Here is a 26970-nt window from a genome sequence, read left to right as displayed (position 1 = left end):
GCATGGACCACTAGGGTCTATGAAAGACAACAACAAACGGAGCTACTGTCCGTTGTGACTGAGGGTCTAAAACAGCTGGTGCGGCAACAGACGGAGTTACTGCCTGTTGCGGTACCACCTTGCCTCTCTTGGGAGGTGTGCAGTTGTCGTACTGCAGCGAGTCCGAACTGACCCAGTGGCTACACCTAGGCCGTTGGACTTGCGTGGAAGGGACCGACTTGCACTTAAAAGCTGCAAGATTTGGTCCATGGTTTCTGCGAGAAACCTCTTCCGCAGACGAGGAATAAATGGGCTCTCTCGTCTTTGTGTGGGTGGGGTGATCACGTCGGCAACGTGTGTAGATACACCCGAAACCACGGAGGGAAACGTCTGTTCGCCGATCAAGGCCTGTGGAACCCATAAGTCCTTCGACATTACTTCTCCCCTGGGCTTGGGAGCTTGTAAGAGGTCCCAGACTAGGCGAACAACTGGCACGAACAGACGAACCCTCGAACGCAACACTGTAACACTTTGCGCATATCACTTTATCACTTTTGATTTTCTGTTTGCACTTATTTCACTGAACTCGAAACTTTAAGTGGTTTGTACCTGAAACACGCAATCCTATCCTTCATTAAAAGGTAGTAATTGCGAAAACAGTATTACAATGTAACAGAAAAACATAATGAAAGATAAAGAATTCAGTGGCTGGAAAAGAGACTAAACACTAGATCAAATAAACTACGTTTAAAATCTCTCACCGCATAAAGCCTGGGAACAAGAATAAAACTCTAGAAACGTTTTACCTTCTTCCCCTATAGCGACTAGGGAGAAGAGCAAAAAACGAGAACAACGTTACCCGCTTGAACGAAACGTTTATCCTCCTCTCTCTCCCTCCGTCTCTATCTCTCTCTCTCTCTCTCTCTCTCTTGACTTAGAACCTGAGAGATGAGCCCAATTATATATATCGTTAAAACATATTATTTGTTAAAGGAAAAAAACTGAAAGGTTTCCCAAATAAAAAGGTCCTTTATTAGAATTAAAACCATTTAAGCTAAGAAAGAATGAACGAAACGCTAGAATCGGTTTACTCTTACTGCAACGTGAAACCGTGAAATACTCTCTCTCTATCGTAACGATAGAGCGCAAGTTGAACGTTCTGAACGTCAACAACTGCGGAGACTAAACAAAACGTTAGTTCAACTTTGAAAACAGTACGAGACTATCAAAGAAATTCTTTCAAAAACATTAAAATTAAAATAGCATAAATTTTTAACAGGAAAAACGATATGACGGGCTCAATGTTAATTAACTTCGGTTCCAAGTAAGGACCGCCTACTATTAGGAAAGGTCGCATATAAACAAACATAAAAATTAATTTTTATAAGTTTATAATAAATGGAAAGTTAATCGAAGAGGCCTATAAATGGCGGAGAGATATAAAATAAATCTATAACTTTGTTAAGCAAAATTACCAAAAACCTAAACACACTTCCGTCTAAGGGAAGGGTGGGTCATAAAAAGTGAAAGAGAGTCTATACTCTCTTCGACACCAACACTTCCGTCTAAGGGAAGGGTCGGCCATTTAAAAGTGAAAGAGAGTCCATACTCTCTTCGTCACCATAATTAAATCTATCCAAAACGAGTTCAAGTTTTGAAATGAAGATAAAACCCCTGCATAGCGAAAGCTCAAAACTGGAATAGTGTACTTCACCAAAAAGTTGTGAAAACAAATCCAGTTAGGGACGGCGTATTAGTAGGTCTTGCCGGAGGCACGACAGAGGAAAAATTGAGTTCTTGTTGACAAGAAGTACTTGAGTACCTGCTCACAGATGGCGCTGTTGTGTACACCCCCACCTGTATAGCGATCGCTGGCGTATCCCGACCGTAGATTTCTGTCAGGCAACAGAGTTGACAGCTACATGATCATCGGGTAAGATTAATATTGAAAACTTAACAATAAGAAACAGCTTACCTTATTGTTGGATATATGCTGCAACAAATGAGAAATGTTGACCAGTTTTTCAACTAACCCATACTTTGTTTGGCTGTTTAGGACAATATTTTCTAGTATGCTAAGAGATGAAGAAAGGGCGCGAGTATCTGTTGTTGATTGCATGTTGATAAAAGATACCACCTGTTGCAAAGAAAATGAAAAGCTTATTTATTTTCATAAAAGAAATGTACTAGCTTTACAAATTATATTTCTAGGTATGGTACATGAACAATACTGTAAACCAAATTTATATTACTCTACTTTTAAATTTTTAACTATTCCTTTAGTACAATAACTGCTTTTCAATCATAATTGTAGACATATTACTCCTCTCTAGCATTTTATACTCATATTAGTAAATTTTCATAAAAATATTTATTCATAAAAATATTTAGTACTTCAATACTTATTCAATATTCCTGTTATATTCTTCCAGCGCAAGCTTGAAAAGGAATATTGAAAAACAGAACTTTTAAAATAAAATTTATTATTTTAATACAATACTTACCCAAGGGGAAGCAGGAAGGTCTGACAATACCGTAAGCTTTGAAGGGAAATAATATATCCCAGATAACTGTGATCATGATGTACGAGGAGAATGATGGTGTACGGCTGAAGAATGATAAGGTGTACATGGCGTCCGCTGAGATTTGTGCATCACACACACGGAGAAACCTCTGGAACATAACCAGAAAAATCTCTTTGATCTTCTAAGTCGGTGATAAGAAGTTGCTCGTCCAAGCTAAGCACACTCGTAAGGTAGATGGCGAACAAGCAGGATTATCAAAGTCAGACGTAAACTGATATACATCGACCTGCACATTAACCATGGCTGGGATGAAGGCAGATGTTAAAGGATCACACTCATAGGTAGAATGCTCAGCTTCGATAAGAAGGGCATGAGAAACTAAGTTGACAAACTCATTTGCAAAAACTTGTCATTCTTTGTTATCAAGTCTCAGGAAGACTCCTGTAACGAAGGATCAGACGAGGGAGGACCAGGACTTAAAAAGAGAAGGATTGAGTACCTCATTCTCCTTCCAGGCTGAAGCAGTCACAGGAGAATGATCATTCTTGACCTTTTTCTTCCTATGTCCACTGAACTTTTCCCAATGGGAGGACAACCACTCCCTGCACACATTACAAAGGGAAGGTAATCTATAGAACACCTACGCCTTCTGCATAACAGACAAAGGTGATGAGGATCAATGTCGATGCAGCTCATGAAGGTACTGTAAGGGTGCCCTTCAATGCTAGGCCAAGTACACATGAACATTTGCTTCATACTCATAGTGGAGAGGATAAAGATTAAAACTACTGAAGAGGAGGTCAGTAACAGACAACCATTCACAGTGGCGAACAGAAGCAGTGGGATCCCTGCCACAACCACCAACGCACCAACCCTCATAGAGGGTAGGTGACGCAACTATATCAGGTTGCCAGACCATCGATAATTCTTTAACTGATCGTAACTGGCTGTGCCAGAACTAACCTGATTAAATGATGAGGGTTTCCATCCGAGTAGGAACAAATAAAATTTATTTTTGACAAAACGGTAAGGAGGTGTATGTTGCGTTTATGGATCTGGAGAAAGCGTATGATAGAGTTGATAGGGAAGCAATGTGGAATGTGATGAGGTTATATGGAGTTGGTGGAAGGTTGTTGCAAGCAGTGAAAAGTTTCTACAAAGATAGTAAAGCATGTGTTAGGATCGGAAATGAAGTGAGTGATTGGTTTCCGGTGAGAGTGGGGCCGAGACAGGGATGTGTGATGTCGCCGTGGTTGTTTAACTTGTATGTTGATGGAGTGGTGAGAGGTGAATGCTCGAGTGCTTGGACGAGGATTAAAACTGGTAGACGAGAATGACCATGAATGAAAGGTAAATCAGTTGTTGTTTGCGGATGATACTGTACTGGTTGCAGACACAGAAGAGAAGCTTGGCCGATTAGTGACAGAATTTGGAAGAGTGTGTGAGAGAAGGAAGTTGAGAGTTAATGTGGGTAATAGTAAGGTTATGAGATGTACGAGAAGGGAAGGTGGTGCAAGGTTGAATGTCATGTTGAATGGAGAGTTACTTGAGGAGGTGGATCAGTTTAAGTACTTAGGGTCTGTTGTTGCAGCAAATGGTGGAGTGGAAGCAGATGTACGTCAGAGAGTGAATGAAGGTTGCAAAGTTTTGGGGGCAGTTAAGGGAGTAGTAAAAAATAGAGCAACTGTGATGTATGGATCGGAGTTGTGGGGAATGAAAGTGATGGAGAGACAGAAATTGAATGTGTTTGAGATGAAGTGTCTGAGGAGTATGGCTAGTGTATCTCGAGTAAAAAGGGTTAGGAACGAAGTGGTGAGAGTGAGAACGGGTGTAAGAAATGAGTTAGCAGCTAGAGTGGATATGAATGTGTTGGGGTGGTTTGGCCATGTTGAGAGAATGGAAAATGGCTGTCTGCTAAAGAAGGTGATGAATGCAAGAGTTGATGGGAGAAGTACAAGAGGAAGGCCAAGGTTTGGGTGGATGGATGGAGTGAAGAAAGCTCTGGGTGATAGGAGGATAGATGTGAGAGAGGCAAGAGAGCGTGCTAGAAATAGGAATGAATGGCGAGCGATTGTGACGCAGTTCCGGTAGACCCTGCTGCTTCCTCCGGTGCCTTAGCTGACCGCAGAGGTAGCAGCAGTAGGGGATTCAGCATTATGAAGCTTCATCTGTGGTGGATAACGGGGGAGGGTGGGCTGTGGCACCCTAGCAGCACCAGCTGAACTCAGTTGTGTCCCTTGTCAGGCTGGGAGGAACGTAGAGAGTAGAGGTCCCCTTTTTGTTTTTGTTTCATTTGTTGATGTCGGCTACCCCCCAAAATTGGGGGAAGTGCCTTAGTATATGTATGTAAAGCCTGGGCCATGGGTTTAGCAGCGGAAGAAATTATATATTATTGTTTTGGATTAAGGAAGTGAACAATTTAGGTTAATATCAAAGCATACAGTATTCAAGATAAATGGAAGATTTGACTCTGGAGATATAGAAATGAGTTTAGGTTATCACTAGTACTAATTATACTGTACTCAATCAGACAATATAGGAATAGAAATGGTTTAGACCATTGCTTGAATGCTAACAAATATAAGTCAAAATGTAGAATCTCTTTTGAAGCTTAAATTTATTGATAGTCATAAGCTTAACCTGATTCATTTTGAATGAGTGGCCCCTCTCCCTTTTACCAGGGTGATGTAGTATTCAGCACATGCATTTAAGAACGTTTCCTCCTCAAGAATATTTTGAACTAAAATAATTTCACTAATTACCTGACTATGAAATTTCTTCACAGTTACCTAAACTAAATATGAATGAGAAATAAGGCGGTGGCAACCGGAAGGGGATATTGTTTATATTACTACTAGGCGGAACAAAGGGTTTTTATATACGCCATCACAAAAATGTCAACTTTTTTTCACGTTTTTCATTAATTAATGAGCAGCATATGAATCAAAGGTAAGTAATGAAATAGTTTATTTCAGTTTATGAATTAGGCTATTACTATACCTTACAAAATATATGATCATAAACACAAGCTATACAGTACACAAATATCAATACCTTCTCAATGAAAGTGTCTGGTAGGTCATCCCATGGCATTATGCCATGATCCATTAACTCTAAGAATGATGACAGCATGTTGGGTAGTAATACAGTGTCAACCCTCTGTCCTTCCATATAGGAAATTAATAATGAAATGCCCTGTGGGAAAAGAAAATAATTAACACCATGACATTACTCAATATAAATATATCAAAGTTTTTATTATTATGGAAATGCAGTACTATACTGTATAAAAATTAAACTAAACACAAATTCATGTCAATGATCTTGCTGCTTAAATTACTATGTATAAACTAAAAAAATTAAATCTTAACCAACATATATCACACCTGTTTTGATATGAATTCATGAGCAAATGTGATGTCTGAGCTCATTTTGACAAGCCTATCAAGGGCTTCCTTTTTTTCATCTGGCGACCCTTTCTTAACCTTGTTCAGTATGTCTTCAGCAGTTCTTGCAGCAGATAGGATTAATGACAAAACTGTGCCATCCTGAAATAAAAAAAAATATGATATTTTAATTATAAAATAAATTTTTGAATATACTTACCCGGTGAATATATAATAGCTGCAACTCCGTTGCTCGACAGACAAAAAACAGTAAAAACTCGCCAGCGATCGCTATACAGGTTGCGGGTGTGCCCACCAGCGCCAACTGTCGGCCAGATACCACTCTCGATGTAAACAAAGACTCAATTTCTTCTCATCCCACTGCGTCTCTATTGGGGAGGAAGGGAGGGTCGTTTAATTTATATATTCACCGGGTAAGTATATTCAAAAATTTATTTTATAATTAAAATATCATTTTTAAATATTTAACTTAGCCGGTGAATATATAATAGCTGATTCACACCCAAGGAGGTGGGTAGAGACCAGTTAAATATGTTTACATCGTATAAGTTAAGAGTTTTTATTTCATTTTGGAAGTTATCAATATAACAAAAACAAAATAAATAGGTACCTGGTAAGGAAGTCGACTTAGACGATTACTCTGCCTTGTAAGTACGTCTTCCTTACGGAGCCCAGCGATCCTCTTAGGATGCTGACAGACCCCCAGGAGCTGAAGTATCAAGGGCTGCAACCCATACAACAGGACCTCATCAAACCCCTAATCTGGGCGCTCTCAAGAAATGACTTTGACCGCCCGCCAAATCAACCAGGATGCGAAAGGCTTCTTAGCCTTGCGGACAACCCATAAAAACAACAATAAAACATTTCAAGAGACAGATTAAAAGGATATGGAATTAGGGAATTGTAGTGGTTGAGCCCTCACCCACTACTGCACTCGCTGCTACGAATGGTCCCAGTGTGTAGCAGTTCTCGTAAAGAGACTGGACATCTTTCAAGTAAAATGACGCGAACACTGACTTGCTTCTCCAATAGGTTGCGTCCATAATACTTTGCAGAGATCTATTTTGCTTAAAGGCCACGGAAGTTGCTACAGCTCTAACCTCGTGCGTCTTAACCTTAAGCAAAGCTCGGTCTTACTCACTCAGGTGTGAATGAGCTTCTCGTATTAGCAATCTGATAAAGTATGACAAAGCATTCTCTGACATAGGCAAGGATGGTTTCTTAACCGAACACCATAAAGCTTCAGATTGGCCTCGTAAAGGTTTAGTACGAGCTAAGTAGAACTTAAGAGCTCTAACAGGGCATAAGACTCTTTCTAGTTCATTGCCTACGATCTCCGATAAGCTGGGAATATCGAAAGATTTAGGCCAAGGACGAGAAGGTAGCTCATTTTTGGCTAGAAAACCAAGTTGCAGAGAACAAGTAGCTTTTTCTGACGAAAATCCGATGTTCTTGCTGAAGGCATGAATCTCACTGACTCTTTTAGCCGAGGCTAAGCATACCAGGAAAAGTGTCTTAAGAGTGAGATCTTTCAGGGAGGCTGATTGTAAAGGCTCAAACCTGTCTGACATGAGGAATCTTAGGACCACGTCTAAATTCCACCCAGGAGTAGCCAAACGACGCTCCTTAGTGGTCTCAAAAGACTTAAGGAGGTCTTGTAGATCTTTATTGTTGGAAAGATCTAAGCCTCTATGCCGGAAGACCGATGCCAACATGCTTCTGTAGCCCTTGATAGTGGGAGCTGAAAGGGATCGTCCTTTTCTAAGGTATAAGAGAAAGTCAGCTATTTGGGCTACAGAGGTACTGGTCGAGGATACAGAAACTGACTTGCACCAGTCTCGGAAGACTTCCCACTTCGATTGGTAGACTCTAATGGTAGACGCTCTCCTTGCTCTAGCAATCGCACTGGCTGCCTCCTTCGAAAAGCCTCTAGCTCTCGAGAGTCTTTCGATAGTTTGAAGGCAGTCAGACGAAGAGCGTGGAGGCTTTGGTGTACCTTCTTTACGTGTGGCTGACGTAGAAGGTCTACTCTTAGAGGAAGACTTCTGGGAACGTCTACTAACCATCGAAGTACCTCGGTGAACCATTCTCTCGCGGGCCAGAGGGGAGCAACTAACGTCAACCTTGTCCCTTCGTGAGAGGCGAACTTCTGCAGTACCTTGTTGACAATCTTGAATGGTGGGAATGCGTAAAGGTCCAGATGTGACCAATCTAGGAGGAAGGCATCTATATGTATTGCTGCTGGGTCCGGGACTGGAGAGCAATAGATTGGAAGCCTCTTGGTCAGCGAGGTTGCAAAGAGATCTATGGTGGGTTGACCCCAAGTCTTCCAGAGTCTCTTGCACACATCCTTGTGGAGGGTCCATTCGGTTGGAATTACTTGACCTTTCCGACTGAGACAATCTGCTAGGACGTTCAAGTCGCCCTGGATGAACCTCGTTACTAGAGAGGTGCCTCGATCTTTTGACCAGATGAGCAGGTCCCTTGCGATCTCGTACAACGTCAGTGAGTGGGTACCTCCCTGTTTGGAGATGTACGCCAAGGCCGTGGTGTTGTCTGAGTTTACTTCCACCACTTTGCCTCGAAGGAGATACTCGAAGCTTCTCAAGGCCAGATGAACCGCCAAAAGCTCCTTGCAGTTGATATGCATGCTCCTCTGACTCGAGTTCCACAGACCTGAGCATTCCCGACCGTCCAGCGTAGCGCCCCAGCCCAAGTCCGATGCATCCGAGAAGAGAACGTGGTTGGGTATCTGAACTGTCAGGGGAAGACCCTCTCTTAGGCTGATATTGTCCTTCCACCAAGTCAGACAAGACTTTATCTTTTCGGAAATCGGGATCGAGACCGCCTCTAGCGTCTTGTCCTTTTTCCAGTGAAAATCCAGATGGAATTGAAGAGGACGGAGGTGTAGTCTTCCTAATGATACAAATTGCTCCAGGGATGACAGCGTCCCTACCAGACTCATCCACAGCCTGACTGAGCAGCGTTCTTTCTTCAGCATCTTCTGGATGGAGAGCAGGGCTTGATCTATTCTGGGGACCGACGGAAAAGCTCGAAAAGCTTGACTGTGAATCTCCATCCCTAAATACAGAATAGTTTGGGATGGGACCAGCTGCGACTTTTCCAAATTGACTAGGAGTCCCAATTCCTTGGTCAGATCTAGAGTCCACTTGAGATCCTTCAGACAGCGACGACTGGAAGAGGCTCTGAGAAGCCAGTCGTCCAAATAAAGGGAGGCTCGGATGTCCGATAAGTGGAGGAATTTCGCCACATTCCTCATCAGCCTCGTAAACACGAGAGGAGCTGTGCTTAGGCCAAAGCACAGGGCCCGAAACTGGTAAACCACATCTTCGAAGACGAATCTCAGAAAGGGTTGGGAGTCTGAGTGAATGGGGATGTGGAAGTAGGCGTCCCTTAGGTCTAGAGAGACCATCCAGTCTTCCTTTCTGACCGCTGCTAAGACTGACTTTGTGGTCTCCATGGAGAACTTCGTCTTTGTGACAAAGACATTCAGAGCACTGACGTCTAGCACCGGTCTCCAACCTCCTGTCTTCTTTGATACTAGGAAGAGACGGTTGTAAAACCCCGGTGATTGAAGGTCCGAGACTTTGACCACCGCTCCCTTCTCTAGCAAAAGAGACACTTCCAGTTTCAGGGCTTGTCTCTTTTCTTCCTCTCTGTACCTGGGAGAGAGATCGATGGGGGACGTCGCTAGAGGGGGTTTGCGTACAAAAGGGATTTTGTACCCCTCTCTGAGCAACCTCACAGATTGTTGATCTGCGCCTCTCTTCTCCCAGGCTTGCCAGAAGTTCTTGAGTCTGGCTCCTACTGCTGTCTGAAGTTGCGGGCAGTCAGACTCTGCCCTTAGAGGACTTGGATCCTTTCCTCTTCCCTCGCTTCCCTTCGTCACGAGCACCTCCCCTGCTGGGGGCTCTGCCACGAAAGGGCGGGATAAATCGAGACACTGGAGTGTCTATCCTCGGTCTAGCAGACAATGTAGGCAAAGGGGGAGCTTTGCAAGCCGAGGACGCAACTAGATCATGGGTGTCCTTCTGAACTAAAGACAAGGCAATTTCCTTAACCAGGACTTCAGGAAACAGGCACTTGGACAAGGGCGCAAAGAGTATCTCAGATCTTTGGCAAGGCGTCACTCCAGCGGACAGGAAAGAACATAGAGACTCTCGCTTCTTCAGGACTCCAGATGTGAATGAAGCGGCAAGTTCGTTGGACCCATCACGGACGGCCTTGTCCATGCAGGACATAATGAGTAAGGAAACATCCTTATCTGTAGAAGAGATTTTCCTACTCAGGGCTCCTAGACACCAGTCTAGGAAGTTAAAGACTTCGAAAGCCCTAAATATACCTTTAAGAAGGTGGTCCAGGTCCGATGGTGACCAACAAATCTTCGAGCGTCTCATGGCAAGGCGGCGGGGAGAGTCTACAAGACTTGAGAAGTCGCCCTGGCTTGCAAGGGCCTCAACTCTCTCCCCCAAGGCATGGATAGCATGCATCATGTCTTGCATCGATGGTTCCTGAGTGCTAGGAGGGGGGTTAGGAACAACCACTACAGGGGAAGGATTAGGTTCAGGGGCATGTGGAGAGGAAAAATCTATCGACCTAGACAAACTTCTCCTTACCCAATCTCTCTCTAGTCTGCGTGTATACTTCTCAAATTCGATAAAATCGAATTCCGAAAGGCCCACGCATTCCTCACACCGATCTTCCAATTGACAGGTTTTACCCCGACAATTGGAACAAACAGTGTGAGGGTCGAGAGAAGCCTTTGGAAGACGCCTATGACAGTCCCTAGCATTACATTTTCTGAACTTGGGAACTTGTGAAAGGTCAGCCATTTTGAATTAGTCAAGGGAAAATTCCAAAAAACGATCTAAGTCATCAACAATTAATCCGATCCAAAAAAGTGTTCAAGGATTTATTTGAAGAAAAACACCTGTACTGCGAAAGCTCAAACCAAAATAAAGTACTTCACCAAATATGATGTGAAAAAACTCCAAGGTTCAACAGCGAGTAAAGTACGTCTTGTCGACACGTCGACAGAGAAGAAATTGAGTCTTTGTTTACATCGAGAGTGGTATCTGGCCGACAGTTGGCGCTGGTGGGCACACCCGCAACCTGTATAGCGATCGCTGGCGAGTTTTTACTGTTTTTTGTCTGTCGAGCAACGGAGTTGCAGCTATTATATATTCACCGGCTAAGTTAAATATTTAAAAATTACCATAGTTATAAATGTGTCATTCATAATTATGTGTCATAATTATAAAAGTGTCTTCAATGTTTAAAAAAAAATTACATGCAGTGCAGTACCCTCCTTTGTGATATTTTTTGAAAAAAGAACAACATTACACCCTTGGATTTATTGTTCCAAATTGTTACTACAGGTATTACTATTACAGTGCTGGATTAGGAATACAGTATCAGATCTGGTCATGATAATTAATAATAATAATAATAATAATAATAATAATATAATAATAAAAATTTCTAAATATTGTGGTTAGAATTATTTGTAAATCACAAAGTAAAATTGAAAAGGTAAAAAGCATGAGGTATATTACCTTAATTCTGCCTCTATTCTTCTCAGTGACATAATGACATGGAGGTTCTGAGTACTGAAGTGCATAACAGCCAGGATTTTCTACCTTCCAGTATGTACATAGATCCTGCAACAAAGGATACAAAAAATCTTTTAGGCATAAGAACTATATAAAATTGCAACCAATACCTAGAATAGTGACACAACTAAAATGTACTTTAAAATGACAAATTCGAAGATAATTTGTATTTTTCCTAACCATACAAACCTTAGCTATTTACAAAGGGTATTACTTTTAGCGTAGCTGAAATGGCGAGCCATTAGAATTTAACGAGGGTGTATTACCCCCGCGCTAGTTAGCGGGGGGTAGGGGAGTGGTAGCTAGCTACCCCTCCTCCCCCTCACACACAGGTGAATACTCACTTTCACTTAGAGATAGGACTTGTCTTGGGGGACAGGGCTGGCGGGCAAATATGTGTAAATAGCTAAGGTTTGTATGGTTAGGAAAAATACAAATTATCTTCGAATTTGTCATTTGCTCCGTAACCGAAATACAAACCACGCTATTTACAAAGGGTGACTTATCCCTTAGGAAGGGTGGAAAGTCCCCAGCCATACTGGCTTTGGCTTTACCCGGGGACTCAGAATCCGAGTGAGTCGCACTCGAGAAAAGGAGTCCCTGCACCTCACAAGTTCCTTGCTCCGCAAGGAACCATGTGGCCTACGTAAGCTTGTGTGTGAAGGAAGAAGTGTGACCTGTCCTAGGCAGTTGACCTGGAGTTCCAGAAGGAACTCTGGGTTAGGACGTTCCCAATACCACCTCGTCAGAGTATGAGGGACGCGACAGTATTGACTCAATACTCGGAACACAAGGAAGCATGGTTTACTTGCAGAGGTTCGAGGTCAGCTATGCAGAGAACAGGATGCTGCTTCCCCGTAGAGGGGATGATGAAGAAAGAAGTAAGGGCCAGACATACTTCTTTCGTTCATGCAGACTAAAACCTGATAACAATGCCCTCAACCTTCTGCTACCTGTCCAAAAAGGAGCCTGAGGTTAGACCAGCTGTTGTGTAGCCACCACAGAGCGATAGAAAACGTATCGAGACTCCTGTGGGTCACGCCCTGCAGGAAGCGGGCTGCGAAGGTCATCAGACGCTTCCAGACTCCAGCTTGTAGCACCTACGTCACAGAGTAGTATTACTCGAAGGCGAGGGACGTTGCGATGTATCCAACATCGTGCTGTAGGGCGATGTGACAGGGGAGGGTCTGAAGACAGGTCGAGATGAATGTCCTTGAGTCCGGGCTGAAGAGGTATACTGTTGACTCTCCCCCCATGTCCTCCTTGTGTTCCCAAATCGGCTGCAACTGAGGACAAACTGCAGCTGTTCCCAGCGCTAACCTCTCGATTCCTTACTGGCAAGAAAGAGAAGGTCTTGGGACATCAGACACAGAATGGAGACTCGAAATCTTGAATGAATCGGACCGAAGGGCCGGGACCCTCAGATTCTGAGTCTAGCCAACAACTCAGGAGCGAGCCTGAATGTTGCCTTCCCCTCTTCCTTAGAAAGGGGGGAGTAGTAAGAGACCAAGAAGATTGCTTACACACTGGCCGTGGCCAGAGTGAGCAGAAGACCCAAGGCGGAATACAATCCGAGGCCTGTCGTAAAAGGGTCTTGAGAAGATCTCTTAAAGGACTAAAAGTCCGAGCCATGCTCCAAGTTGGAGGTCTTCCTCCGACTAGGGCAGGGACGATCGTAGCTTCGCATGAGCGAGGAAAGATCCAGCGGGCAGGAAAAAGTTATTCCTTTAAGCCTGAAGGTCAGGGAAAGGCTGAGCGACAGGCTTCATTGCCGAGAGCGGAAAGGAGTTTCCTCCCGCCGAAAGGCAATAAGACTGTTATTGCTGGAGAAGAGGCCTCAAGGGAAGAGGTATATCTCCCACGGCACCAACCACCTTAGACTCTTCACTTTGCCTGGGAGACCCCTGTGGATGACTATCGCAGATGACGCAACCTCCGTACCACGACTGTAGAGGGTTGTCTCTGCTAGAGGAGGAAGCGTAGTGTCTCCAGACATGAAGCCGAAGCGACGCCCCGGTTCGGGAGAGATGTCGCAGTGTGGTTGCTTGAGTAGTCTGCGCCGTGGGAGAAGCTCTCCCGGGAGTTCCGTCAGGGGAAGCAGAGGGTCCAGAAACCGTTCTGCGCATAGTCCCAGTGGAGCTCTCCCATTGAAAGGTTGACAGACAACCTGGTCTTGTTGAGACCCATTGTCCGCAGACAAAAAGGAGGGAAGACGCAGGCGTCGAAGTTGTCCCACCATCACCGGAATGCATCTTGCCAGAGTCTCGGGGTCTGAGACTGGGGGGAAGACTAGCGGAAGCTTGAGGTTCCAAGCTGTCGCGATCAGGTCCCCCAGACCAGCACTTGCTGGTTACCCAAGGTCAAAGACCCCTAGGTACACTCTCTCTATGAGGCTCTGCTCGGATAGTCTGAGAGAAACCTTCCCCTGCCTGGAATGAGAGAGCCGATGGTGGTATTGAGAGAATCTCAATCATCCCGGTATCTCTACTGCAAGATGTGAAGGTGTGAAAATGCGTCCCCTGCTGGTTAGAATGAAGTCGACGCGCAACGGGGCGACTCGGCAGGAGCTGTAGGATCTGAAGAGGGGCCAGACTAAGGACCCTAAACCTGCCTGAATGATGGAGAGGTATCCTTCAGGTCTTGACCATAGGCCTGGACCGGAACATGCCCCCTCCCCCCTTTCCTTTGACAAGTCCGAGAACCGCATCAAGAATGTGGGGAAAGGACGAGAATATCCACTACCATCAAGAGGCTCCATAGGTCAACACCCATTGCAGGTCTAATAGTTCCGCTGGTCCCATAGGGCCAGGGAGTCCGGTTAAACATTGCCTGAAGCCACCGGAACTTGGATCGCCCCACATGGAACTTATCCTGAGGCGACCGTTCGGACTATAGACGGGTCAATGAGGAAAGAAGAACTAGGAAACGTTCCAAGGTAGGGCTGAAAACTCTGCTTGACTGAGAACAGGTACTGTGACTCTCCTCAGTCTTGCCACAGTCAACCGAAAGGAAGGCTCGGAGGATGTGGTAACAGAATCTGGCGTCACCAGGTGGTCACCCATCCAAGTACCGACGTTGCTTAACCTCGCTGGACGGACGAGAAGCGGGATTTCCAATGTGGTAAGGCGGTTGACTCAATATCATGGCCAGATACTCCAGATGTTGAGGCAGAGGAAGAGAAGGCTCCAAGCAAAATACCATGAGCCCACACTCATGGTAAGCATCCGGAAGCTTGTCCCGGCGCTGAAGAAGGTCGAAACCCGAGCCTACCGGAGTTGACCAGCCCTCCAAACAGCAGAGGAGGCAGAAGCCTGCACCTGAGCGGCCAAGAGGAAGGCAGGGAGAGTTCTCTGGGGAAACAAACCTGCTATGCCACGGCGGGATAGCCACACTGCATCATAAGCAGGAATATTTGCAGTCTAGGCTGAATTCGACGAGCACCCTGGAAGATGGATGGAATGGAAACTGAAAGTACCCGTCCTTCCGATCCAGGGTTTAAGGAGTCCTGTCGCCTCGTTACCAGTCTGATCGATTCTGCTGGTCTACGCTGGACGGTTTGTTCGACAAACTTGATCAGGGCTGAGAGGTCGACTATGGACATCCCCTCTCAGATCCTTCCTTACAAGAAAGGATCAACTGAGGGGGCCGGGGGTGAAGCCGTCGATGATCCTAAGGAAGACCTTCGTCTAAGGTATGGATCATTCTGCCCAATCGGGCAACTCTGCTGACGCTATGGCATAGAGGTTCAGAGACACTGAATTCGCTGACAGAGACGGCAGGCGCGATATCCTTGGCTACTCACAGAGATTGTGCGGGAATGGGCATCGGGAAGCTGTCATTTGGATGAGTAACCTTAAGCATCCTGCCAGCGAAAAACCTGCAATCCTAGAGTTTGTGAACTCCTTTTAGGACTATGCCCCCCCGGGGGAGTCTCCCGTGCCATCTGTTCCTGACAGGAGGAAACTGCAATTGGACACCTTGTCCCAGTTGTCGTAGCCGATAACTTAGGCCGACGTGGTTGAAAGAAAAGGGCGCTGGAGCCCTGCAGAGTCTGGAAGAAAGCGCCTTGGAGGAGTGAAACCGGAAGTCGATTTACTCCGCACAGCAGCTGTCTAAGTCTCTGTCCTTGGGCACAAACAAACTCTTCTCAAGGATGGAAGGGTGTCTGAGGTCGTCGACCTCCACAGATGAGACACCCGAAGGAAGCCCTCAGTCAGCGCGTCCAGATGGTACAACATCGAGCTTGTCTGCAAGTTAGATACTTAACGACGAAAGGCCAAGGTGCCTGAGCTCGAGAGGAGGAAAGTACTCTTGATCTTCCTGTAGCTTCCTTGAACCAAACCTCGGGCCATAACCGAGGAGGGAAAGAACCTGGTAAGCTCCCAGAGCAGTCACCCCTTGTCCGATGGAGAAATTTCGAACGGAAAGTCCCCCCGCCAAAAATCCTTCCAGGGAATGACGGGGAAGGGCTAACCCAGGTTCAGGAATAGAGGAGTGTTGCTCAGATCTTCCTTAAGTTTCTCCTATTCTTGCAAGTGCCATGCTCTGTGTTTACGGGGTGAGGCAGTGTTCTGGAAATACGCTCCAGAAGAACTCGCCAGGCTGGTCATGCTGCGAAAACCCCATTGGGAATCGTGGTCGCAATTGCCCTGGAGCTCGCGCGACGGGAATTCCTGGTGGTCGGCGAGCGATAACCCATAGACGAGCAATGGATACTGCAAGAAATAAGCCGACATTTGTGCGAAGAAACACTGTAGGTTCGCGCGACGGAACACCATCCGTCTGCGCGATGGAAAAAACCATTGGTTCGCACGTGGGCGAACATTGGAGAGCATGAGCGTAGACGTGCAGGCACGCGGGCGTGTGGGCGCGCAGGCGAGCGGTTGCACGGGCGAGCGGTCGCGCGGTTGCACGGGCGAGCGGTCGCGCGGTTGCACGGGCGAGCGGTCGCGCGGTTGCACGGGCGAGCGGTCGCGCGGTTGCACGGGCGAGCGGTCGCGCGGTTGCACGGGCGAGCGGTCGCGCAGGCGAGCGGTCGCGCGGGCGCGCAGGCGAGCGGTCGCGCAGGCGAGCGGTCGCGCAGGCGAGCGGTCGCGCGGGCGCGCCGCAGGCGAGCGGGCGCGCAGGCGCGCAGGCGAGCGGGCGCGCAGGCGAGCGGGCGCGCAGGCGAGCGGGCGCGCAGGCGAGCGGTCGCGCGGGCGCGTAGGCGAGCAGGCGAGCAGTCGCGCGGGCACGCAGGCGAGCAGTCGCGCGGGCACGCAGGCGAGCAGTCGCGCGGGCACGCAGGCGAGCGGTCGCGCAGGCGAGCGGTCGTGAGGGTGGGCAGGTGGATGAGAGCGAGTCCGAGGCGGCGAACGCAAGCGTTAGCGCGATGGCGAGGAAACGCGCTGCCGCGTGGGCGAGGAGGACCGCTGGCGATATAGATCAACAAGTGATCGGTGGTGAGCTGGTGAGCGCTAACGCGCAGGTTGGCGATGGCGCGTTGTGTTATGCCGACGCGATGGTCGAGCAGTATGCGCAGGTGAGCGATCGTGCGTTGGCGAGCAGTATGCGAAGGTGAGCGATCGCGAGCAGTGATCAGCATGCGCCGGGTCGCGCGATGGTGATCAGTATGCGCAGGGTCGCGTGATGGTGATCAGCATGCCAGGGTCGCGTGATGGTGATCAGCATGCCAGGGTCGTGCGATGGCGATCAGCATGCGCAGGTTGGCGGTCGCGCGATGGCGAACAGCATCTGCAGGTGGGAGATCGCGTGATGGCGAACAGCATACGCAGTTGAGGGTCGCACAATGGTGATCAGCATGCGCAGGGTTGAGCGATGGTGATCAGCATCCGCAGGTGTGCGGTCGCGCGATGGCGATCAGCATCCGCAGTTGAGGGTTGTGCGATGGCGATCAGCATCCGCAGTTGAGGGTCGCGCGATGGCGATCATCATCCGCAGGTGAGGGTCGCGCGATGGCGATCAGCATCCGCAGTTGAGGGTCGCGCGATGGCGATCAGCATCCGCAGTTGAGGGTCGCGCGATGGCGATCAGCATCCGCAGTTGAGGGTCGCGCGGGTGCGATCAGCATCCGCAGTTGAGGGTCGCGCGATGGCGATCAGCATGCGCAGGTGAGCTAGTAGCTGGCGAACCATCTTCCTTCAGAAGTGTTGGAGAACGTTGGCGTGCCAGCTGTAACACACGTGGGCGATCCGGAGATCGCTGGCGAGCTGATGATCGCTGGCGGGCTGATGATCGCTGATGAGCTGATGATCGCTGGCGAGCTGATGATCGCTGGCGAGCTGATGATCGCTGACGAGCTGATGATCGCTGACGAGCAGAAGGCTACGCGTGGAAGCCTGCGCAAAGAAGAAGAGTCCTTGACCCTGACCTGAACCGAAGTTCTAGATCGCGAGGGCGAACGTGGGCGCACAGGGCGCGTAACAGGAACCAACAGGAACCGCAGGGAAGATCATCTTGAAAGCACTGACGAACAGGAGAGCGCTGATGAGCAGAAGGGCGCACAGGGAAACCCTGACACGCAAGGGAAGAACCCCCGTGGGGGCAACCCTTTGCCCCGAAGGGATCGTTGTCCGCCGGGAGACTGATGTCCGTCGGAAGACCGCTGTCCGTCGGGAAGACCGTTGTCCGTCGGGAAGACCGTTGCCCGTCGGAAGACGAGATCAGACTGCTGTTCATTTGCACCAAGGCGGAAGATCGAGAAAAAGGAGTTGTAGGCTGCAAACGGATATCCAAAAAGGCGCCTCAAGCACCCTTATAGGGAGATGAGAGGCCCTTACGACGAGGCGGACGGTGGGCCTTACGGCGAGGGAGGCCAACAGCAACAGCAACAGAAGAAACCTCCGAAGAGGAGTCTCTATGAGTGTACTCTCTCGCGAACGAAAGAGAAACACTTCGTGGAAGAGACTGGTCAGCCAGTGACCTAAAAGGAGCAATCCTCCGAAGAGGAGCTCCTGCAGTTGCCCAGCCCCTTGACCGAAACTGCAGGTGCGACCGCTCAGCACCAAGAGCATAGTCGCACGAAAAAAAGGCAAGAGAAGAACCCCCCAAAAGGGGGAAAACTCAAGCCTGGACAGGAAAAAACTTCCCTCAGAAGGAAAGTTATCCGCCCAAGGAGGCAAGCCTCCTGAGTGTTCTAAAATGAACTGGAGAGCTGTCCGTCGTCACGGGAGTACTACCAGTAGAAGGAGACACGCCCCAGACGAAAATACAAGGGGGGAGGCAGCAACAGCCGAATCCCCAGGACTCAACCAGACAGCTCACACCGTTGCTATATTACAGAAACGAACTAGATCGGTAACTGTAAAAAAATAAAACAAATAATATTAGTACACATTCATTCCCCCGGGAAGGCTCCGAAGAGGAATCCCGAGGGAAAGGAACAAGAATTACACAACAGGCACGTGCCCTCACAACCACTTACACTCACGGAAGGAGAGCTGTAACCAAAACAGAATTATAACAATTATAATTATGTAACTATGTAATTATGTAATTTAAAAATGAATGAACACTAAAGAAAGAACGAAAACCCCGAAAGGAATCGTTCTACAAGCTGAAAAACAAAAAACAACTAATTGAGACAAACGTACGGCGTAGCAACCCCCCACACGGAAAGGAAGCTAGGCTACAAGGGCGTAGTAACACGTAGTAAAAGGGTGAACGACCTCAAGAGAGAGAGAGAGAGAGAAAGACATAAGTCAAACTCGATAGCCACCCATAAAAATACGCCATGGTGGCCTAACTGCCGAGGCCTCCACGTAGATATCGTACACTACACACACATCTGAAAAGGAAACTTACTTATTTCTATACTCAAATATATATACAAACATGAAAACATGTTTACATATATATTGAGTAAATGAAAAGTAAGCGATTAAGTAAAGACAAAACAGACAATGGCTGCCAAGCGAGGACCAAGACAGAGACGTCTGTCACAGTCCGAGCCAAAAGTGAAAGTGAGTATTCACCTGTGTGTGAGGGGGAGGAGGGGTAGCTAGCTACCACTCCCCTACCCCCCCCCCCCCCCGCTAACTAGCGCAGGGGTAATACACCCTCGTTAAATTCTAATGGCTCGCCATTTCAGCTACGCTAAAAGTAATACCCTTTGTAAATAGCGTGGTTTGTATTTCGGTTACGGAACAATTAGTCATTATTCCAGAAAATCTATTATAAGTACAGTGCTGTATAGCAAGTTTACTTTTCACCTAAAAGCTTACTTTTACTATTACAATTTGCATAAAATGACTACAGTACTATATTTTTCCAACTTTCCCAATTTAGGTCTCAAAGGAATTAACAGGAATTATCTTATAAAATACTATACTGTATATCATTATACTGTACTAACTTTCAAGCAGTGGGAAAACAGACAACCTAAAACTCCTTCTCAGAGAAGAAGAATTTTAGTGAAAACATCTTAACTCTGCCCCTCCCTTTCATATAAATTGTCTTCATAGGCTCTATACAAACTTGCCTTCTAATTAAAATATACTGTACTGTATTGTAAAAGCTATCTTATGTCCTTCAATCTCTAAAATCATAAATGAAAAATTTGTTTTATTGGACATGCAAAATTTATCTAATCAAACAAACCGACTTAAAATTAGTCCAAAAATTCCGTAAGTATAAAAGTAAACTTAATTTGCAATCGTGACCCCCTACAACGAAAACTTACTTCAACATTACACTAATATTACAAAATTCTGATCTCAAGGAAAAATTACAACATATATCACTAAATTAACCTCATGTAGGAGTTAAACTTCTAAAAATAAGACAGATTTTTTTCTAAGCTTTAAATTATACAGTTAGACCTTAACATTCATGATTTTGTGTTTCAAGAGATCAGATTATCTGCTGGAGAGTAAGAACTATTATTTACAGTAATTCTTTACCATATAAAGTTTCACATATCGCTCAGTCAGTACATCCCAGATTTATAAATATATCATATGTAAATCTATATCACGAACTCCTTTATATATCATAGTTTTGTGTTTTCAGATTTTAATCTTTTTTAAATACTGTAGACCTTTATGGGTCTAAAAATTGATATGGTAAATTACAATAATAATAAAAATACAGAAATTCAGTTTGGTAACAGCAAGACCATACAGTATAGTGCATACAGTCTGCTTAGTTTCCCGAGAAGAAAAAATGTGTAGTGTGCCATGGGTGACACAAAGAATCACTCATCACAATCTGTATGGAAAACAAAACTCAGGAAACATGAGGAGAGTAGCCTATCTTGGCCAGATGATTTCTAAGAAGGGGCATTATTGACCAGTAGGGAAGACACGACCAATAAGAACATGCTGAACAGTGTTCTGGCTGCTGACTGGCTGTCAGACCACAGGATCACTCTCAATCTAACTGCAGCATTTAGTATCCTACACTGTCCAGTGGGATACTAAGCATACATACCTGACATCACTCTGCATCTTTATCTGTTCTGTGTGATGTATCCTTGCTTTTTTTTGACTAAAATTTTGGATTACTTTCAGTATTATGATCCTAGCTAAACATTCTGCATTGCCTAAGGCTTCTGGCTGTGAATCCCAGCATTACAGAAAGATACTTAGTATAGCAGGAAAGATGAAACTCCTTGACATACAGTGAGCCCTCGCTACTTCGCGGTTCGACTATCACGGATTCACGGATTCACGACTTCGCGGTTCGACTATCACGGATTCACGGATTCACGACTTCGCGGATTTTTTTCATAACGCATGTATATACATATATCGCGAATTTTCCGGAAATTTCGAAAATAACCGCGATATATGAAGACCCCAAATATTTCGTTAATTCCATTAATAATTAGTAATATCTGCTCTTACTGATGGTTCATTGCATTACATATGACATATAATTCAGTACAGAAAGAAATAAAACACGAAAAGAGAATGTGATCATACGATAATTCAGTATACGTAGTAAAATTAAATCGAACATGAAACGCAAATCAGATGCAGTCTGACTTTGTCATATTTGAATGGTGTAAGGCTGCTGATGGCTACTACTACAAATGTAATGGATGTGCATCTTTTCCATGAATCTTTTGTATGCATACATACGTAGTACTGCATCCAATAATATTCTTTGTTGCAAAAATCACATCTCGAATAAGCGTACATATCCTACAACAAAACAAGCGTAAAATAGCGTACGTAAAGCATACTGTATATAGTACCTTGTATTTGAATTTGTAACTACTACGTAGCATGTAAGACGGACTGTGATTGGTTCCAGTGCTGATAGATGACGAATCAGCTCCCAAGTTTTGTAATCTAGCCTGTGATAGGTGTTTTGACCGCTTCTCCGATCCGCAGCATCTTCTCGCGGCCACTTTGTTTGCCGCTCTCTCGCCGAGTACATGCTGCTACGTTACTGTGTAACTTTAATCTGTGCTGTGCGTGACTGTTTGAAGTTGAACTTTTTGTTGAACTTTCTGTTTAACCCCTACAATGGCTGCCAAGCGTTCAATGGCTCCCAAGCGTTCAATGGCTCCCAAGCGTTCTGCTTCTACTAAGGCTGGTAGTGAGCCTAAACGCCACCGAAAAATGATGACGATTGCTGAGAAGGTGACACTTCTCAATACAGTATGTTGAAAGAAGGCAGAAGTTACGCGGCCGCAGCCCACCATTTTGGAGTGAACGAATCCACCGTTCGCTACATTAAGAAGGACGAGGCGAACATTAGAAAGACGGCTGCCATCACCTTTAGCAGGTCAGCGAAGTGAGTTGTTACCGCTCGTAATAAAACGATCGTCCGTATGGAAGGTGCTTTAGCAGTCTGGATAGCCGACTGCCAGAAGAAGAACATAGCCTTGGATACAAACACCATCCGAACCAAGGCTTTGGGTTTGTATGAGAATTTTGCGGCAAAGGAACCTCAAGACGACGATGGCGACCATGCTGAAGAAGACAAAGATGATGTACTAGATGAACCTCAAGTAGGGACATCCACTGATTCCCAGCCTCAGAAACAACGTTTTTCCGCCAGCAAAGGATGGTTCGCGAAGTTTCAGAAACGCTTCGGCCTGAAAAGCGTTTCACTGCATGGCGAGGCTGCTTCCGCTGACACTACTGCTACTGAAACTTACACGAATGAGACTTTTAAGAACATTATCACTGAAGGTGGATACAAGCCCGAACAAGTGTTTAATATGGATGAGACCGGCTTGTTTTGGAAGAGAATGCCGTCGCGAACTTTCCTGTTCAAAGAAGAAACCAAAGCCTCTGGCTTTAAAGCATTCAAAGATCGTGTTACCCTCGTGATGTGTGGCAATGCTGCTGGATTTTTGCTAAAGCCGGGGCTTATTTACAAATCGAAAAACCTTCGCGCTTTGAAAAATAAAAATAAGAATCTCCTTTTCGTGTACTGGATGCATAATCCAAAAGCATGGATTACGAAGATGCTGACCTCCAACTGGTTCCACCAGTGTTTTATCCCGCAAGTCAGTAAATATCTTTTAGAAAAGGGCTTACCATTTAAGATCCTTCGCCTTATGGATAACGCTGGTGGACACGCAACTGATCTGTCGCATGAGGGCATTCAGGTTGAGTTCCTGCCACCCAACACAAACGTCATTAATTCAACCAATGGACCAGGGGGTTATCAGGGCGTTCAAGGCCCTCTACACGAAGAATACCTTGGCGGACCTCGTTGCGTGTGTGGATGCTGCCCAAGATGATGAGGATGAAACATTCAATTTGAAGGCGTACTGGCGGAAGTACACAATAGCCACATGCCTACAGAACATCCAGAAGGCACTGCAAGAGATGAAACCTGCTACTGTTAATGCGAGCTGGAAGAAGTTGTGGCCCCAGATTGTTTACGATGACGAGGGATTTACACCTGCTGAGATTTAACACTCTGCAACACGGAAATCTGTGCAGTTGGCTGCGATAATTGGAGGTGACGGGTTTGGCGACATGACGACTGAAGACGTCGACGAGTTGTTGGACTGCCATTCCCAGCCGCTAACTGACGCAGACCTTGAAGACCTGACAAAATCGGCCAGTGAAGAAGACAGTGAAACACAGGAAGAGACCCAAGAAAATGTCGAAGAAACGGGCTTAAAATTAGAACGGCTTGCCAAGCTCTGCAACCTTGCGAAGAGGTTGAGAGAATTGTCGCAAGAGTGGGACGAGGATATGGTTCGTTCTATGCAACAAAATCGATGAAGATATGACTCCCTACAGGATGCTCTTCGAGCGAAAAAAGAAGCAGCGGCAGCAACTTCCGATCACAATGTTCTTCCAGCCTCGCAAAAAAGAGCCAGTTCCTCCTGCTACTATGCCTTCGGAAGAAATTGAAGAAGTGTCCCAGGAAGAAGTTGAAGAGGTGTCCCAGGAAAAGACACCTCCGTCTGAAGAGATGTAAAATACTATCATTGGCTGCACAGTAGAAGACATCATCAGCTTCATCATCATCATTTCTACTGTGCAGCAAATTCATCACCATCATCATTCAAGTTTTTCTTCAACTTCTTTCATGGTGAGTACAGTAACAATCTTTATTTTCTTATACTACTTTAATATTCTAACATTTTAATATTTGTGCCTGTTTTAGTTTAGGGTACTGTAGTACATGCATTAAGTGTTCTGTACATTAAAGGGTAGTTTGTTAACAGTACTACGTAAAGGGAAGGTTTTAAAAGTACGAATATACATGTTATAACCTATCATATTTTTTTGTTTATTACATTTAAAACAACTCACTCACTCACTCTCTCTCTCTCTCTCTCTCTCTCTCTCTCTCTCTCTCTCTCTCTCTCTCTCTCGCAAATTATCATTCGGTCATTAGCGGCAGTTTGTTATAGTTGATTAAATGCCAAACAAAAAGAAAAAAATTGTTTTCCTGCTTTGCGACGTATGTAGGATTTTATATAGATACGGTAAATAATATTTGTAATAACATATTTACTAAAAGCTTTTAGTATCATTATTTATCACTTTCATCATGCACGTTTAATGCCTTAGTTTGTTTATTACGATCGAAGATGCAGCCTACAGTAAACGAATGGAAGGTTTCCGTTTCAGGCGGCGTCATAAAGAAAAACATTATATAAATGGCATTCATTTAATTTATTTGGAAGTCCTAAGAAAAATTAAGTAAAACATTGGTAATAACAAAATCAACATATAATCAATATAATCGATGCAAAAACTAACCTATACACAGATGTGTAAATGCGTTTGTTTCTTCATTTTATCAGAGATAAACGTAAACAAAACATTAGTTGTGATTTTTTATCGTGCTTTTTGGCATGTTTAAGAAACGCATGATATAAAATTGCCTTTAACCCTTTTACCCCCAAAGGATGTACTGGTAAATTTCACAAAACTCATCCCTTTACCCCCATGGACGTACCGGTACGTTCTTGCAGAAAACTGCTATTTAAATTTTTTTTGCATACTTTTTATAATTTTTTGAGAAACATGTTATTTTCATTAGTAAAATAAATTTTTGAATATACTTACCCGATGATCATGTAGCTGTCAACTCTGTTGCCCGACAGAAATCTACGGTCGGGATACGCCAGCGATCGCTATACAGGTGGGGTTGTACACAACAGCGCCATCTGTGAGCAGGTACTCAAGTACTTCTTGTCAACAAGAACTCAATTTTCTCCTCGGTCCACTGGTTCTCTATGGGGAGGAAGGGTGGGTCCTTAAATTCATGATCATCGGGTAAGTATATTCAAAAATTTATTTTACTAATGAAAATAACATTTTTCAATATTAATCTTACCCGATGATCATGTAGCTGATTCACACCCAGGGTGGTGGGTGGAGACCAGCATACATGTTAACAAAGAAGCTAAGTATCCCGTATTTTATCTTATTAGTTATTCAAAAATAACATAAAATAAATAAGTAACTGGTAAGGAAGACGACTTGAACCATTACTCTGCCTTTATTAAGTACGTCTTCCTTACTGAGCGTAGCGGTCCTCTTAGGATGCTGAACGACTCTTAGGTGCTGAAGTATAAAGGGCTGCAACCCATACTAAAGGACCTCATCACAACCTTTAACCTCGGCGCTTCTCAAGAAAGAATTGACCACCCGCCAAATCAACAAGGATGCGGAAGGCTTCTTAGCCGACCGTACAACCCATAAAAAGTATTCAAGAGAAAGGTTAAAAAGGTTATGGGATTATGGGAATGTAGTGGCTGAGCCCCCACCTACTACTGCATTCGTTGCTACGAATGGTCCCAGGGTGTAGCAGTTCTCGTAAAGAGACTGGACATCTTTGAGATAGAATGATGCGAACACTGACTTGCTTCTCCAATAGGTTGCATCCATAACACTCTGCAGAGAACGGTTCTGTTTGAAGGCCACTGAAGTAGCCACAGCTCTCACTTCATGTGTCCTTACCTTCAGCAAAGCAAGGTCTTCTTCCTTCAGATGAGAATGTGCTTCCCTAATCAGAAGCCTGATTTAGTAAGAAACTGAGTTCTTAGACATTGGAAGAGAAGGCTTCTTGATAGCACACCATAAGGCTTCTGATTGTCCTCGTAAAGGTTATGACCTTTTTAGATAGTACCTAAGAGCTCTAACTGGGCAAAGTACTCTCTCTAGTTCGTTCCCCACCAAGTTGGACAGGCTTGGGATCTCGAACGACTTAGGCCAAGGACGTGAAGGAAGCTCGTTTTAGCAAAAAACCGAGCTGCAAGGAACATGTAGCCGTTTCAGATGTGAAAACTATGTTCCTGCTGAAGGCGTGGATCTCACTTACTCTTTTAGCTGTTGCCAAGCACACGAGGAAAAGAGTTTTTAATGTGAGGTCCTTAAAAGAGGCTGATTGGAGAGGTTCAAATCTTGATGACATAAGGAACCTTAGGACCATGTCTAGATCCCAGCCTGGAGTGGACAACCGACGTTCCTTTGAGGTCTCAAAAGACCTAAGGAGGTCCTGTAGATCTTTGTTGGTGGAAAGATCCAAGCCTCTGTGGCGGAAAACCGCTGCCAACATACTTCTGTAACCCTTGATCGTAGGAGCTGAAAGGGATCTTACGTTCCTTAGATGTAACAGGAAGTCAGCAATCTGGGTTACAGTGGTACTGGTTAAGGAAACTGCATTGGCCCTGTACCAGCTTCGGAAGACTTCCCATTTAGACTGATAGACTCTGAGAGTGGATGTCCTCCTTGCTCTGGCAATCGCTCTGGCTGCCTCCTTCGAAAAGCCTCTAGCTCTTGAGAGTCTTTCGATAGTCTGAAGGCAGTCAGACGAAGAGCGTGGAGGTTTGGGTGTACCTTCTTTACGTGAGGTTGACGTAGAAGGTCCACTCCTAGAGGAAGAGTCCTGGGAATGTCGACCAGCCATTGCAGTACCTCTATGAACCATTCTCTCGCGGGCCAGAGGGGAGCAACCAACGTCAGCCGTGTCCCTTTGCGAGAGGCGAACTTCTGA

General features: G+C 45.4%; 1 protein-coding gene across 3 annotated transcripts in view; it reads right to left on the bottom strand.

The window, feature by feature from the left end:
- Positions 1-26970, bottom strand: part of Ced-12 (engulfment and cell motility Ced-12) — a 185219-nt gene that overhangs the window by 96973 nt on the left and 61276 nt on the right. For all 3 annotated transcript variants that reach the window (XM_068383010.1, XM_068383016.1, XM_068383000.1), the window contains exons 3-6: positions 11488-11592; positions 5891-6052; positions 5559-5699; positions 1955-2116 (exon numbers count right to left, since the gene is read on the bottom strand). In XM_068383010.1, coding sequence (XP_068239111.1) covers positions 1955-2116; positions 5559-5699; positions 5891-6052; positions 11488-11592 — 570 coding nt within the window. The remainder of the gene's footprint in view (positions 1-1954; positions 2117-5558; positions 5700-5890; positions 6053-11487; positions 11593-26970) is intronic.

The sequence above is a fragment of the Palaemon carinicauda genome, chromosome 1, assembly GCF_036898095.1.
Source record: "Palaemon carinicauda isolate YSFRI2023 chromosome 1, ASM3689809v2, whole genome shotgun sequence".
Classification (NCBI taxonomy): domain Eukaryota; kingdom Metazoa; phylum Arthropoda; class Malacostraca; order Decapoda; family Palaemonidae; genus Palaemon; species Palaemon carinicauda.
Note: the sequence above shows the minus strand (reverse complement) of the source record. Positions and strands in the feature narration are given on the sequence as shown.